This window comes from Ornithorhynchus anatinus, chromosome 2, assembly GCF_004115215.2.
Source record: "Ornithorhynchus anatinus isolate Pmale09 chromosome 2, mOrnAna1.pri.v4, whole genome shotgun sequence".
NCBI classification, from domain to species: Eukaryota; Metazoa; Chordata; class Mammalia; order Monotremata; family Ornithorhynchidae; genus Ornithorhynchus; species Ornithorhynchus anatinus.
Window position 1 is genome coordinate 148,140,650 of NC_041729.1, and position 13,652 is coordinate 148,154,301.

Sequence of the window (13,652 nt, forward strand, 5' to 3'; positions counted from 1 at the left end):
TCAAGCCTGTGTCCCATGGGGCTCACAGTAAAGTAAGAGGGAAAACAGGTACTGAATCCACATTTTGCAATTGAAGGAACTGAGGCATAGAGAAGTTAAATGACTTGCCCAAGGTCACACTGCAGGCAAGTGGTGGAGCCGGGATTAGAACCCAGTTCCTCCATCCCGTGCGTCATCCACTCGACTGCTGCTTCCCTAGTATGATATTTTTTATCATACCTGTTCCTGGAGCAATATCAAATACACAAGTTTGGCTGGCCTCAAAGTATTTACACATTCCTACTCAAACCCCGTCCTCCTCCTGACTTTCCCATCAATGTAGACAACGCCAACATCTTCCCCGTCTCACAAGTCTGTAACCTTAACTTTAGCCTCTACCATCAGTCTCATTCAAAAAACTCATTCTCTGTCGAGAAATCCCGTCAGGTCTACCTTCACATAATCTCTAGAATCTACCATTTCATCTCCATCCTAACTGTTACCAGGTTGATCCAAGTACTTATCATATACTACCTGGATTACTGCATCAGCCCCCTCTCTGACCTCCCTGTCTCCTCTCTCTCCCCTCTCCAGTCCATACTTCATTCTGCTGCCTTGATCATTTTTCCAAAATAGTGTTCGGTCCACATCTCCCCACTTCTCAAAAACTTCCAATGGTTTCCCATCCACCTTCCCAACAAAGAGAAACTCCTTCCAATTAATCAATCGATCATATTTATTGAGCACTTGCTGTATGTAGAGTACAGTACTAAGCATTTAGGAGATTACGATATAAGAGAATTGATAGATAGGCTCCCTATAGTTTACAATTTAAGAGATTTAAGACCAGTGCCTTTAAGACACTCAATAAACTCTCCCTCTCTAATTAATTATGGTCTTTGTTGCGCGCTTACCACATGGCCGGCACTATACTAAGTGCTGGGAATCAGGTTGGACTCAATCCCTGTCCCACGTGGGGCTCGCAGTTTCAATCCCCATTTTCCTGATGAGGTAACTGAGGCCCAGAGAAGTGAAGTGACTTGTCCAAGGTCACACACTAGACAAACGGGGGGAGCTGGGATTAGAACACATGACCTTCTGACTCCCAGGCCTGTGTTCTATCTACTATGCCATGTTGCTTCTGCTTTCCTCTCATCCCTTACCTCACTGATCTATTACTACAACCCAAACCACACACTGTGCTCGGTTAACACCAACCCACTCTTTTCTTCCTTGCTGCTCTCCCCTTGCTCATGTCTTCTCTCTGGCCTGGAACTCTCTCCTCCTTCATATCCAAATAATCAATCAGTCATATTTATTGAGTGCGTACTGGCTACAGAGCCCTGTACTAAGTGCTTGGGACAGTATTATATAGAGAGTTGGTAGACATTCCCTGTCCACATGGAGGCTACAGTTTAGAGGGGGAGACAGACATTAATATAAATACGTGACAGATATCCTGCCTTGTCATTTCATGCACAGTATTTTCTGTAGTTGACATTGATGCAATTGATCAAGAAATAGGGCATGACTTCTGTAATAAATCCAGGTGCCCCAGCCATGTAAAAGGAATTTTATACAAGGGAGCTTTGTAAAACACACTCTGTCTTTCAGTCTGCCAGAAGCAGACTGTTTTGAATGTTTTTAATCTGTAAAATATGGCATAGTATTCTGACTAGGGGCATAATTTGATGAGAGGATTGAGAGACTTGTTCAGTTTACAGGCTGGTAATTAAGTTTGGTTTTCTTCAGGCTCATTGTCAGTCCATAGCACTATGTCAAATATTCTGGAAAAGTTTCCCAGGAGCAAAACAGTGCTTTTTGAATGCAGCTTGCAGATTTCTTCCCTGTCGCCCAAGCCCATAACCTTAACATCATCCCTTACTCATGCTCCTCCTTCAGGGTGAATGTTCAGCCTGTAACCAAATCCTGTCTGTTCTGGCTTCATAACATGGCTAAAATGAACACCTTCCTCTCTATCTAAACAGCTGCCATGCTGATCTAACCACTTATCCCACCTTGCCTTCACTCTGACCTTACTGCTTTCTGCCTCTCCCCTATCCAGTCCATACCTCACTCTTCTCCTCAGATTATTTTTCTAAAAAAAACCTTCAATCCATCTCTTACCACTCCTCAAAAGCTACCAATGCTCCCATCCACCTCCCCATCAATCAGAAACCCCTTACTATTGGCTTTAAGGCACTCAATCAGCTCTCTCCAACTATATTCGATTGTACTCTTCATTCATTCATTCGATCATATTTATTGAGTGCTTACTGTGTGCAGAACAGTGCACTAAGCGCTTGGAAGGTACAGTACAGCAATAAAGAGAGACAATTCCTGCCCCCTTCGGACTTATAGTCTAGAGAGGGGCAGAGAGACATCAAAACAAGAGATCAGGCATCGATATATAAAAATAGAATAACAACAACAATAATAATTACCGTATTTGTTAAATTCATACTATGTGCCAAGCACTGTTTTAAACACTGGAGTAGATACAGGGTAATCAGGTTGTCCCACGTTGGGCTCACACTTTTAATCCCCATTTTATAGATGAGGTAACTGAGGCACAGAGAAATTAAGTGATTGGCCCAAGGACACACAGCAGACAAGTGGCGGAGGCGAGATTAGAACCCACATCCTTTGAATCCCAAGCCTATGCTATACATATATACAAAAGCACTGTGAGGTGGGGAGAGGGACAGAAGAGCAAAGGGAGCGAGACGAGGTGACTTAGAAGGGAGGGGGATCTGAGGAAAAGGGGGCTTAGCCTGGGAAGGCCTCTTGGAGGAGGTACACCTTCAGTAGGGCTTTGAAGGGGAGAAGAGTGATTGTCTGGTGGATTTGAAGAGGGAGCACGTTCCAGGCTAGAGGTAGGACGTGGGCCGGGATCAGGAGCGAGACAGGTGAGATGGAGGCAGAGTGAGAAGGTTAGCATCAGAGGAGTGGAGTGTGTGGGCTGGGATGTAGAAGGAGAGAAGGGAGGTGAGGTAAGATGGGGCAAGGAGATGGAGAGCTTCGAAGCCAATAGTGAGGAGTTTTTGTTTGACACGGAGGTTGATAGGCAACCACTGGAGATTTTTGAGGAGGCAGGTGACATGCCCTGAACGTTTCTATAGAAAGATAATCCAGGCAGCGGAGTGAAGTATGGACTGAAGAAGGGAGAGGTCAGGAGGCTGATGAAGTAATCCAGTCGGGATAGGATGAGAGATTGCATTAATGTGGGAGCAGATTGGATGGAGAGGAAAGGGTGGGTCTTAGCGATTGTTGTGAAGGTGAGACCGGCAGGTTTTGGTGACGGATTGGATATACGGTGTGAATGAGAGAGCGCAGTCAGGGATGACACCACGGTTATGGGCTTGTGAGATGGGAAGGATGGTTGTGCCGTCTACAGTGATGGGAAAGTTCAGGAGAGGACAGGGTTTGGGAGGGAAGAGAAAGAGCTCTGTCTTGGAGATGTAGAGTTTGAGGCAGCGGGAGCACTTAGTACAGAGCTCTGCGTTCAGTAAGTGCTCAGTAAGCACCACTGGGGAGATTTAAGTAGTGTTTTGAAGAAGGGGAGAGTGGTGGTCTGTCAGATATGAAGGGGGATATGAAGAGGATCATCAGTCTAATTAGGTGATCGGTTTTGCCTCTGCTCAGATTTAGCAGACCAGAGAACTATTCTTTTTCTTCTTCTTCCTTCTTCCTCCTCCTACTTTTCCTTCTCCTCTTCCTCCTCCTTCTCCTCCTCCTCTTCTTCTTCTCATTATTACTTTACTTAAGTATCTAACTGTGATTACTACTGAAGTGGATACACTACAATCAGATCAGAAACAATTCTTTTTTCATATAGGGGACGGTTTTAGAGGGATGGAGAACAGATAATTCATCCCCATTCTACAGATGAAGAACCTGAGGAAGAGATGTTAAGTGACTTGCCCAAGGTCATACAGCAGGCTAGTGGTGGAGCCAGAATTAACATCCAAGTCAACCACACAAATGAGATCGAACTGAAAACGGGATTCTTTTCCGGAATTAAACCTACCCATTGTCTATTTTTACCTATCTTTCATCAGGTAGCCTAGTTTGGCTCAATACCCTCAGGGAGACTTTTTCATAATAACAATAATAATAATGATGGTGTTTGTGTATGGAACAGCTCACAGGTAATAAATGGCCTCCTTTGCGGGCAATACTGTCAAGCAGCATCCTGATGTTCCATGGCACAGTGGTTATTTTCTAATAATAATTGTGGTATTTGTTAAGCACTTACTATTGGCCTAGCACCACACTAAGCATTGCTGAGATACACAATAGATAGGTCAGATACAGCCCTATCCCACACAGGGCTCATAATCTAACTAGGAGGGAGAACATATGTTGCAAACTAATTTTAGAGAAACTGAAGCACAGAGAAGGAACATCATGGGCCTGGGTGTCAGAAGGACCTGTGTTCTAATCCCAGCTCCATCAAACACCTGTTGTGTGACCTTGGACAAGTCACTTAACTTCTCAGTGCCTCAATTCCCTCATCTGTAAAATGGGGATGAACATAAGCCTCATGTGGGACAGGGACTGTGTCCAACCTGATTACCTTGTATCTACCCCAGTGCTTAGAACACTGCTTGGCATGTAGTAAGAGCTTAACAACATAATAATAATTATTATTTAGGTAGGTTGCCCACGCAGCATGCAACTGCATCACTAAAATCTATCCTTTCCTCTCCATCTAAACCACTACCACGATAACACAATCCCCCATCCTATCCCGCCTAGATTACTTCATCAGCCTCCTTGCTGACCTCCCAACCTCTGTCTCTCCCCACTCCAGTCCATATTTCACTCCACTACCCAGATTACCTTTCAACAAAAACGTTCAGGACATGTCACCCTCCTTCCTCAAAAATCTCCGGTGGTTGTCCATCCACTTCTGTGTCAAACAAAAACTCCTCACCATTGGCTTTAAAAGGCTCCATCCCCTTGCCCCCTCCTACCTCATCTCGCTTCTCTCCTACAACCCAGCCTGCACACTTCACTTCTCTGGAGCAAACCTTCTCACTGTGCCCCGATCTCGCCTGTCTCGCTGCCAACTCCCGGCCCACATCCTGCCTCTGGCCTGGAACGCCCTCCCTCCTCTAATCCGACAGACAATTATTTTTCCCCACCTTCAAAGCCTTATTCATTCAATAGTATTTATTGAGTGCTTACTATGTGCAGAGCACTGTACTAAGCGCTTGGAATGTACACTGAAGGCACGTCTCCTCCAAGAGGCCTTCCCAGTCTAAGTCCCACTTTTCCTTATCTCCCACTCCCTGCTGCATTACTCTGACTTGCTCCCTTCGCTCTTCCACCCTCTCCCAGCCCCACAGCACTTATGTACATATCTGTCATTTTCTTTATTTGTATTGCTGTCTGTCTCCCCCCCCGGCCCCCCAGAATGTGAGCTCGTTGTGGGCAGGGAATGTCACCGTTTATTGTTGTATTGTACTTTCCCAAGCTCTTAGAAAAGTGCTCTGCACACAGTAAGCATTACCCTGCTCTGCCACTTGTCAGCTGCGTGACTGTAGGCAAGTCACTTAACTTCTCTGTGTCTCAGTTACCTCATCTGTAAAATGGGGATTAAGACTGTGAGCCTCAAGTGGGACAACCTGATTACCCTGCATCTAACCCAGCGCTTAGAACAGTGCTCTGCACATAGTAAGCACTTAACAAATACCAACATTATTAATAAATATGAATGAAAATAACCTCAAGAGCCAGGATTAAAATCTTATTTATCAAAGTTTATCAGGCATGGTCTTCTGGTGGGCCGATTTGAATTTGGTGAGGCAGGCAATGTTTGGGGACGTTTCTCTACCCCTTTCCCCATTTGGGTGTTCAAGAATAGGATTGTTCAGACATCCAGAGTGTCGGTCTATGCCGCCACTGTCTCGTGAGGAATCAGATGGGCATTATCCTGAGCTGCTGACTTGAATCGGACTTTTGTTTAGGTAGCTACCCTGAGACCCATACCATAATGTGGAGGGAAGGCACCTGAGGTGTTTTGCTAGTAGTGGAGATGGTACACACAGAGCCATCCATACTTTCTTGGTTACACAGATGACAACATAGTGTAGGATGTGACATATGCCTTATTCAGAGTGTGGATAGATATGTGTGTATATTTCCAACCACATTCTGAATATATATATATATATATACACAGAGAGAGAGAGGGAAAAGCAGCTTGGCTCAGTGGAAAGAGCGCAGGCTTGGGAGTCACAGGTAATGGGTTCTAATCCCGGTTCCCCCACTTGTCAGCTGTGTGACTTTGGGCAAGTCACTTCACTTCTCTGTGCCTCAGTTCCCTCATCTGTAAAATGGGGATTAAGACTGTGAGCCCCACGTGGGACAACCTGATCACCTTGTATCCCCCAGCGCTTAGAACAGTGTTTTGTATATAGTTAGCGCTTAAAAAATACCACCATTTATATATATATATATATATATATATAACATATAAAATATATCAATAATGGTAGTTGTTAAAGCACTTACTATGTTGTCAGACACTTTTCTAAGCATCGGGACAGATACAAGCTAATCAGGTTGGATTCAGTCCCTGTCTCACATGGAGATCATAGTCTTAATCTCCACTTTACAGATGAGGTAAATGAAGTACAGAGAAGTACAGAGAAGTGAAGTGACTTTCCAAAGATCACACAGTAGACATAGTGGAGCCGGGATTAGAACCCAGGTCCTTCTGATTCTCAGGCCCATGTTCTATCCACTAGGCCATGCTGCTTCCCTATGGAAGCAGCATACATAATCAATCACTGGTATTTACTGAGTGCTTATTCTAAGCAGAGCACTGTACTAAGCACTTGGGAGAGTACACTACAACAGAATTAGTAGAATTAGCAGACACGTTCCCCACCAATGACGAGCTTGCGGTTTAGAGGGGGAAATAGACATTAATAAAAATAATTAATAGACATTAATAAAAATAATTTGAGATGCGTAATTTATTTAGGTATATTCATATATGCCCTGCTCTAACCACGCAGAGGGAGAGTGTTTATAAAGAAAAATGTTAGGAAAAATTCTGCTGAAGGTCCCCCTTTCCTGCAACCGAGGAGGTCTGTCCTTTTCTGGCCTTGATGATTGTGAGCTCCCTTTGGCCAGACAGTACATCTGAAATCAATATCTTTGTTCCTTTCCTCAGTGCTTAGTACAGTGCTTTTTACATCGTAAGAAATTTCTAAAAATCATCAATAAATAAGAAAAAAGGAGCTTACTGGAGCTCTTTAGATTTCTACTTCATTGTGAATGACCTATGAGAAGAGCACAAGCCTGAGAGGCCAGAAACCTGAATTCTCTAGTCTGGCTCTGCTAAAATGGACTGCTGTGTGACCTTGGACAACTTGTTTCACCTCTCTGGGCCTCAGTTCTTCATCTGTAAAATGGGGACAAGATATATCATGAGTTTGTGTGGGATAGGGATCAGCTTCAGTCTGATCACCATCTACACACCCCACTGCTTAGTACAAAGAAAGCACTTAATGAATATTTTATATCATTGAGAGTTGTCATAATAAAGATGAGTCTATGAGTCGTTTATGGAACAGGGACTGTATCTATCCTGATTATAATGCATCTACCCCAGTGCTTAGTACATTGTCTGGCACATAGTAAGCACTTAAAATATAACGTTTTAAAAAGCCTTTTTTACTGGTCAAATTTGTCAAAAAATTTCATCTTGGACAACGTGCCAAGTTGTGTATAGATCTGGCCTAAAATGTGTAATTTCTCAATTTTCCCCTACAAACCATTAGTTGTCCTATATTTAAACACATTGACAAAAATCCTATGAAAAGTGAATCTGAATAAACTACAGTGTTGTGGTAAAGCAGAATTTTGGCAGAACGTTTTCTTGCAGTCTTACAACGGTGCCATCAGCTCATGGATTTTTTTTTTTATTCTCTCCTCTGGATCCAGATTTGTTATCTAAGATGTGAAATGCATTTTCTATTTACCTCACAATCTTAGTGGCTATTTTTTTCCATCAGAAAATGTTCACACAAAGGTCATCTCTGCAGTTTATTTGCACAGGTCATTCAAAGGCAATTACAGTGGGTTTGTAGACTGCCAAAGACTACACGCCAGACACTTTACTAAGCACTGAGGTAGATACAAGTTAATTAGGTTGGACAGTCCCTGTTCATTCAGTCATATTTACTGAATGCTTACTGTGTGCAAAGCACTATAGTAAGCCCTGTCCCACAGAGGGCTCACACTCTTAATCCCTATTTTATTGATGAGGTAACTGAGGCACAGAGAAGTGAGCTGACTTGCCCAAGGTCACAAAACAGACAAGTAATGGAGATGGGATTAAAACCCAGGTCCTTCTTATTCCCAGGCTCATGCTCTACCCACTAGACCGCACTGCTTCTCTAGGTCAGAAGAGAAGGTTATAAAATCCCTGTTCCTTGTGAACTCTCAATCTTAGAATATGTATTATGGCCAAAATGTATATTTTCTCCATAAAAATTGTATGAGCAAGTCCCTCTTTAATATGCTATCAATCAAATAATCAATCAGTTATATTTCTTGAGGGTCTATTGGGTACAGAACATTGCAAGTTTGTTTACGCTATGCTATCGCTTCTGGTAATTTCCATTTTATTTGGCTATTATATAATGTATTTCTACTTTGAAATTTCAACAATAAATGAAGCATGATACCTCTTTATATGAAGACATAATTCTTTCAATGGCGTCTGCTCCAGAGGCCAACAAATTCCTTGCAGTAGTAAAGGCTTCTGTCCGCTCACTAACCATTGCTTGTTTCTGTCCATCTTCTACATCTTAAAACAAAACGGAGGAAAGTTGTTTTTCTTTTTAAGGAGACTTTGAAATAGCGCTACCAGGAATATCACACTTAACAAACATTGCCAACACAAATTCCGAAGTAATGAATAATCAATTCTAATTTTTAGAAGAGGTTCAAATGAATGAACTAAATTCTTTAAATTTCAGTAATAGAAAAAATTAGGAATTAATCAGTGATTTCTAGTTCCTTAAAAAAAATTTTAAAATCCAATAAAACTAAGACTCAGTGGAAACACTGTTATCACTGTCTTAGAAATCTTATTTGAACTTGTTCTCAATCAACTAGTTGAATTTAAGGAGCTTTCATTGTTGTGCTGGTTCATTCATTCATTCAATCATATTTATTGAGCGCTTACTATGTGCAGAGCACTGTACTAAGCGCTTGGAATGTACAATTCGGCAACAGATAGAGAGAATCCCTGCCCAACAACGGGCTCACAGTCTAAAGGGGGGAGACAGACAACGAAACAAAACAAGTAGTCTGTCATCAATATCATCAAGATAAATAGAATCATAGATATATACACAATATTAATAAAATAGAGTAATAAATAATATATACAAATATGCACAAGTGCTGTGGGGAGGGGAAGGGGGTAGAGCAGAGGGAAGGAGTGGGGGAATGGGAGGGGAGAAGGGGCAGAGGAAAAAGGAGCACTCAGTGTGGGAAGGCCTCCTGGAGGAGGTGAGCTCTCAGCAGGGCTTTGAAGAGGGGAAGAGAATTAGTTTGGCGGAGGTGAGGAGGGAGGGCGTTCCAGGTCAGTGATAGGACGTGGGCCAGGGGTCGACGGCGGGACAGAAGAGAACGAGGTACAGTGAGGAGGTGAACGACAGACGAGTGGAGTGTGCAGGCTGGGCTGTAGTAGGAGAGAAAGAAGGTAGGTTAGGAGGGGGCAAGGGGATGGACAGCTTTGAAGCCAAGAGTGAGGAGTTTTTGTTTCATGCCAAGGTTGATTGGCAATCACTGGAGATTTTTGAGGAGGGGAGTGACATGCCCAGACCGCTTCTGTAGGAAGATGATCCAGGCAGCGGAATGAAGTATAGACTGGAGTGGGGAGAGACAAGAGGATGGGAGATCAAAAAGGAGGCTGATGCAATAATCCAGGGGGATATTTTGAGAGCTTGTACCAGCATGATAGCAGTTTGGATGGAGAGGACAGGGCGGATCTCGGCAATATTGTGAAGGTGCGACTGGCAGGTTTTGGTGAAGGGTTGGATGTGTGGGGTGAACGAGAGAGCAGAGTCGAGGATGACACCAAGGTTGCGGGCCTGTGAGACGGGAAGGATGGTCGTGCCGTCCACAGTGACGGGGAAGTCAGGAAAAGGGCAGAGTTTGGGAGGGAAGATCAGGAGCTCAGCTTTGGGCATGTTGAGTTTTAGGTGGCCAATGGACATCCAGGTGCAGATGTCCTGAAGGCAGTAGGAGATACGAGCCTGGAGGGAGGGGGAGAGAGCAGGGGAGGAGATGGAGATTTGGGTGTCTTCTGCACAGAGATGAGAGTTGAAGCCGTGGAAGCAAATGAATTCAACAAGGGAGTGAGTATAGATGGAGAACAGAAGAAGGCCAAGAACTGACCTTTGAGGAACTCCTACAGTTAGTGGATGGGAGGGGGAAGGAGGGGCCCGCGAAGGAGACCGAGAATGAACGGCCAGGGAGATGAAAGGAGAACCAGGAGAGGATGGAGTCCAAGAAACCAAGAAGGGATTTAATATAAAATATGGTCTCAGCAAGATTTTGAGATTAATCAATTGATCGATGGTATTTACTGAGTGCTTATTATGTGCAGAACACTGTACTAAGAGCTTGAGAATGTACGATAAAACATAGTTGGTAGACATGTTCCCTGCCAACAAGGAGCTTACAATCTCTAGGGGGAGGCAAACACTAAAATAAATATAGATGGGGAAAGAAAAGAATATATGGCTCTTTACATAAATTCTGTAGGACAGGGGTAAGTATCTAAGTGCTTAAGGGGTACATAGCCAAGTTCATAGTCAATGCAGAGGGGAGAACAAGTAAGAGAAATGAGGACTTAGGAAAGGTGTCCTGGAGGAAATAATAATAATAATTATGACATTTGTTAAGCGCTTACTGTGTGTGAAATGATAATAATTATGATATTTGTTAAGCGCTTACTGTGTGCCAGGCAGTGTTCTAAGCACTGGGGTGGATACAGGAAAATCGATGTGGACACAGTCCCTGTCCCACATGGGGCTCACAACATCGATCCCCATTTTATAGATGAGGTAACAGGCACAGAGAAGTGAAGTGACTTGCCCAAGGTCACACAGCAGACAAGGAGCAGAGCTGGTATTAGAACCCATGGCTTTGGACTGCCAGGCCTGTGCACTATGCCATATTCCTTCTCAGGTGTGATTTTTAGGAGGGTTTTGAAGATGGCGAGAGTGGTAAACTGCTGGGATATGAATGCGGACCAGACCTGAAGGCGGATGTGAGAAAGAGGTCAGTGGTGGGATAGATGAGATCGAGGAACGGAGGGTAGGTTAGTGTTTGAGGAACAGAGTATGCCGATTGGGTTGTAGTAAGAGATCCGTGAAGTAAGTGAGGTAAGATCACTGAGAGAGCTGATCGAGTGCCTTAAAGCCAATGGTATGGAGTTTTCTTTGGATGCGGAAACGGATGGGCAACCCTGAAGGTTTTGAGGAGTGGGGATATATCGATTGAACGCTTTTTCAAAAAATGACTGGGACAGCCGAGTGAAACACGGATTAGAGAAAGGAGAGGCAGGAAGCAAGGAGGTCAGCCTGGAGACTGGTGCAGTGATCAAGGTGGGAAACAGAGAGGAAAGGGTGGATTCTAGCAATACTGTGAAGGTGGAACTGGCTGTTTTTTGTGACAGACTGAATGTGTGGGTTGAAAGAGAGCGATGAGTCAAGGACAGTGATAAGGTTACAGGCTCGTGAGATAGGGAAGTGGTGTCGTCTACAGTGATGGGAGAGTTGGGGGAGGAAGCTGGGGAGGTCTCTTATGGACAGGCTAAATTGGAGGTGCCAGCAGGACATCCAAGTAGAGACGATAGGTTGAAGATAAGGAAAGAGGGGGCCATTTCTTTTTCAAACACAATTTTTCACATATTGTAGTCTTAAATTGGAAGCAAAATCCATGCTTATCGCAACACAGTCCATGCTTATGAACGGATTTAATGGAAGAGGGAGAAAAATGTAACAATATATTTATTTTGTTCCTGACAAAGTTTAAAAATTTTACTTTGGAAATTGGGAAAAATTAACAACTTAAAAAAAGGTCAGTTTGATTTAAAAACTTTTTGATATGGAATTTATTCTTAACTAAAAATGCACTTCTTTTCCCCAGTAGTTGGTTGACTGCAGCTACTGCGTCAAGAAAGACAGGTTTATGCTACGCGTCTTCAATCTATGAAATTTCCAAAGAGAGGATATCCTTGATACAAATAAAAGATTGGGATAATGATAGAAACTGCAAGGGAACTGGAGTCCCCATTACTCAATCAATTAATCTATCAATCGATAATATTTACTGACCCCTCACTGTGTGCGGAACACTGTACAAATCCCTCGAGAAAGCACAATACGACTTCGTCAATAGATGTGAACTCCGCCCATAAGGAGCTTAGTCTATCCATCTCTATTATCGCTTAAGCTTCCCCAGACCACCATTGACAGCAAGTGTGTCTAATTGATTCTTCAAAATCTCTAAGGAGGGATTCTCCCCATCGTTTATATGTTGGTATTTGTTAAGCGCTTACCATGTGCCAAGCACTGTTCTAAGCACTGGGGTAATTACAAGGTAATTAGGTTGTCCACATGGGGCTCACAGTCTTCATCCCCATTTTACAGATGAGGTAACTGAAGCACAAAGAAGTTAAGTGACTTGCCCAAGGTCACAGAGCTGACAAGTGGCGGAGCTGGGATTAGAACCCATGACCTCTGACTCCCAAGCCCTTGCTCGTTCCACTAAACCACACTGCTTCATTCTTTGGTAACGTATACTGAAACTATTAAGATCTATATAATTCATTCATTCAATAGTATTTATTGAGCGCTTCCTATGTGCAGAGCAGTGTACTAAGCGCTTGGAATGTACAATGGGGATTCAATTCCTGATCTCCCTCCACTTATGTGCATATCTGTAATTTATTTATATCAATGTCTGTCTCCCCCTCCAGCCTATTAACTCGTTGTGGGGAGGGAATGCACCTGTTATATTGTTATATCGTACTCTCCCAAGCACTTAGTATGAGATATGCACCCACTAAGCGCTCAATAAATATGATTGATTGATGGACTAATTAGACTACGAGCCTTACGTGGGACAGGGACTGTGCCTGACCTGATTAACTTGTATCTACTCCAGTGTTTAGTACAGTGCTTAGCACATGGTCAGATCTTAACAAATATAATTATAATGATAATAATGATCCATAAATCCTTCTTTCATTTTAACCTCCTGTTTTCTCTCACTGCTCCCTAAGAATAGCTCACTGCTATTGACAACGTGACCATCCTCCTGGTGTGTCAGGTTTATTTACCTCTAACATTTAATCTCTCCTCTTCTCCCAGTCGATTTCTATGATCACATGCAGATCCACTTTTCTCCATCCCTACGATCACCGCCCTCTCGTTACTTTGCGCCTGATACTGTTACCAGTCACCCAGCTGCCCTTCCTTCTCTAGCTCCTGTCCTCTTCAGTGTATTTTACATAAAGTCCAAGAGATAAGTTACAACGAGAGCACATCGGTCCTTCAGCAAAACCTCCAGTGGCTTCCTCACTGCTTCAAAGAAAACCTCCTGACAGCTTCAAGGTGTCGCATGACCTA

At 43.4% G+C, this 13,652-nt stretch overlaps 1 protein-coding gene across 1 annotated transcript in view; it reads right to left on the reverse strand.

Moving 5' to 3' along the window:
- The window catches only part of ABCD2 (ATP binding cassette subfamily D member 2), a 106,199-nt gene that overhangs the window by 70,098 nt on the left and 22,449 nt on the right, over window positions 1-13,652 (reverse strand). Inside the window, exon 3 of the mRNA XM_029047226.2 lies at window positions 8,688-8,809. Within this exon, the coding sequence (XP_028903059.1) occupies window positions 8,688-8,809 (122 nt within the window). The remainder of the gene's footprint in view (window positions 1-8,687; window positions 8,810-13,652) is intronic.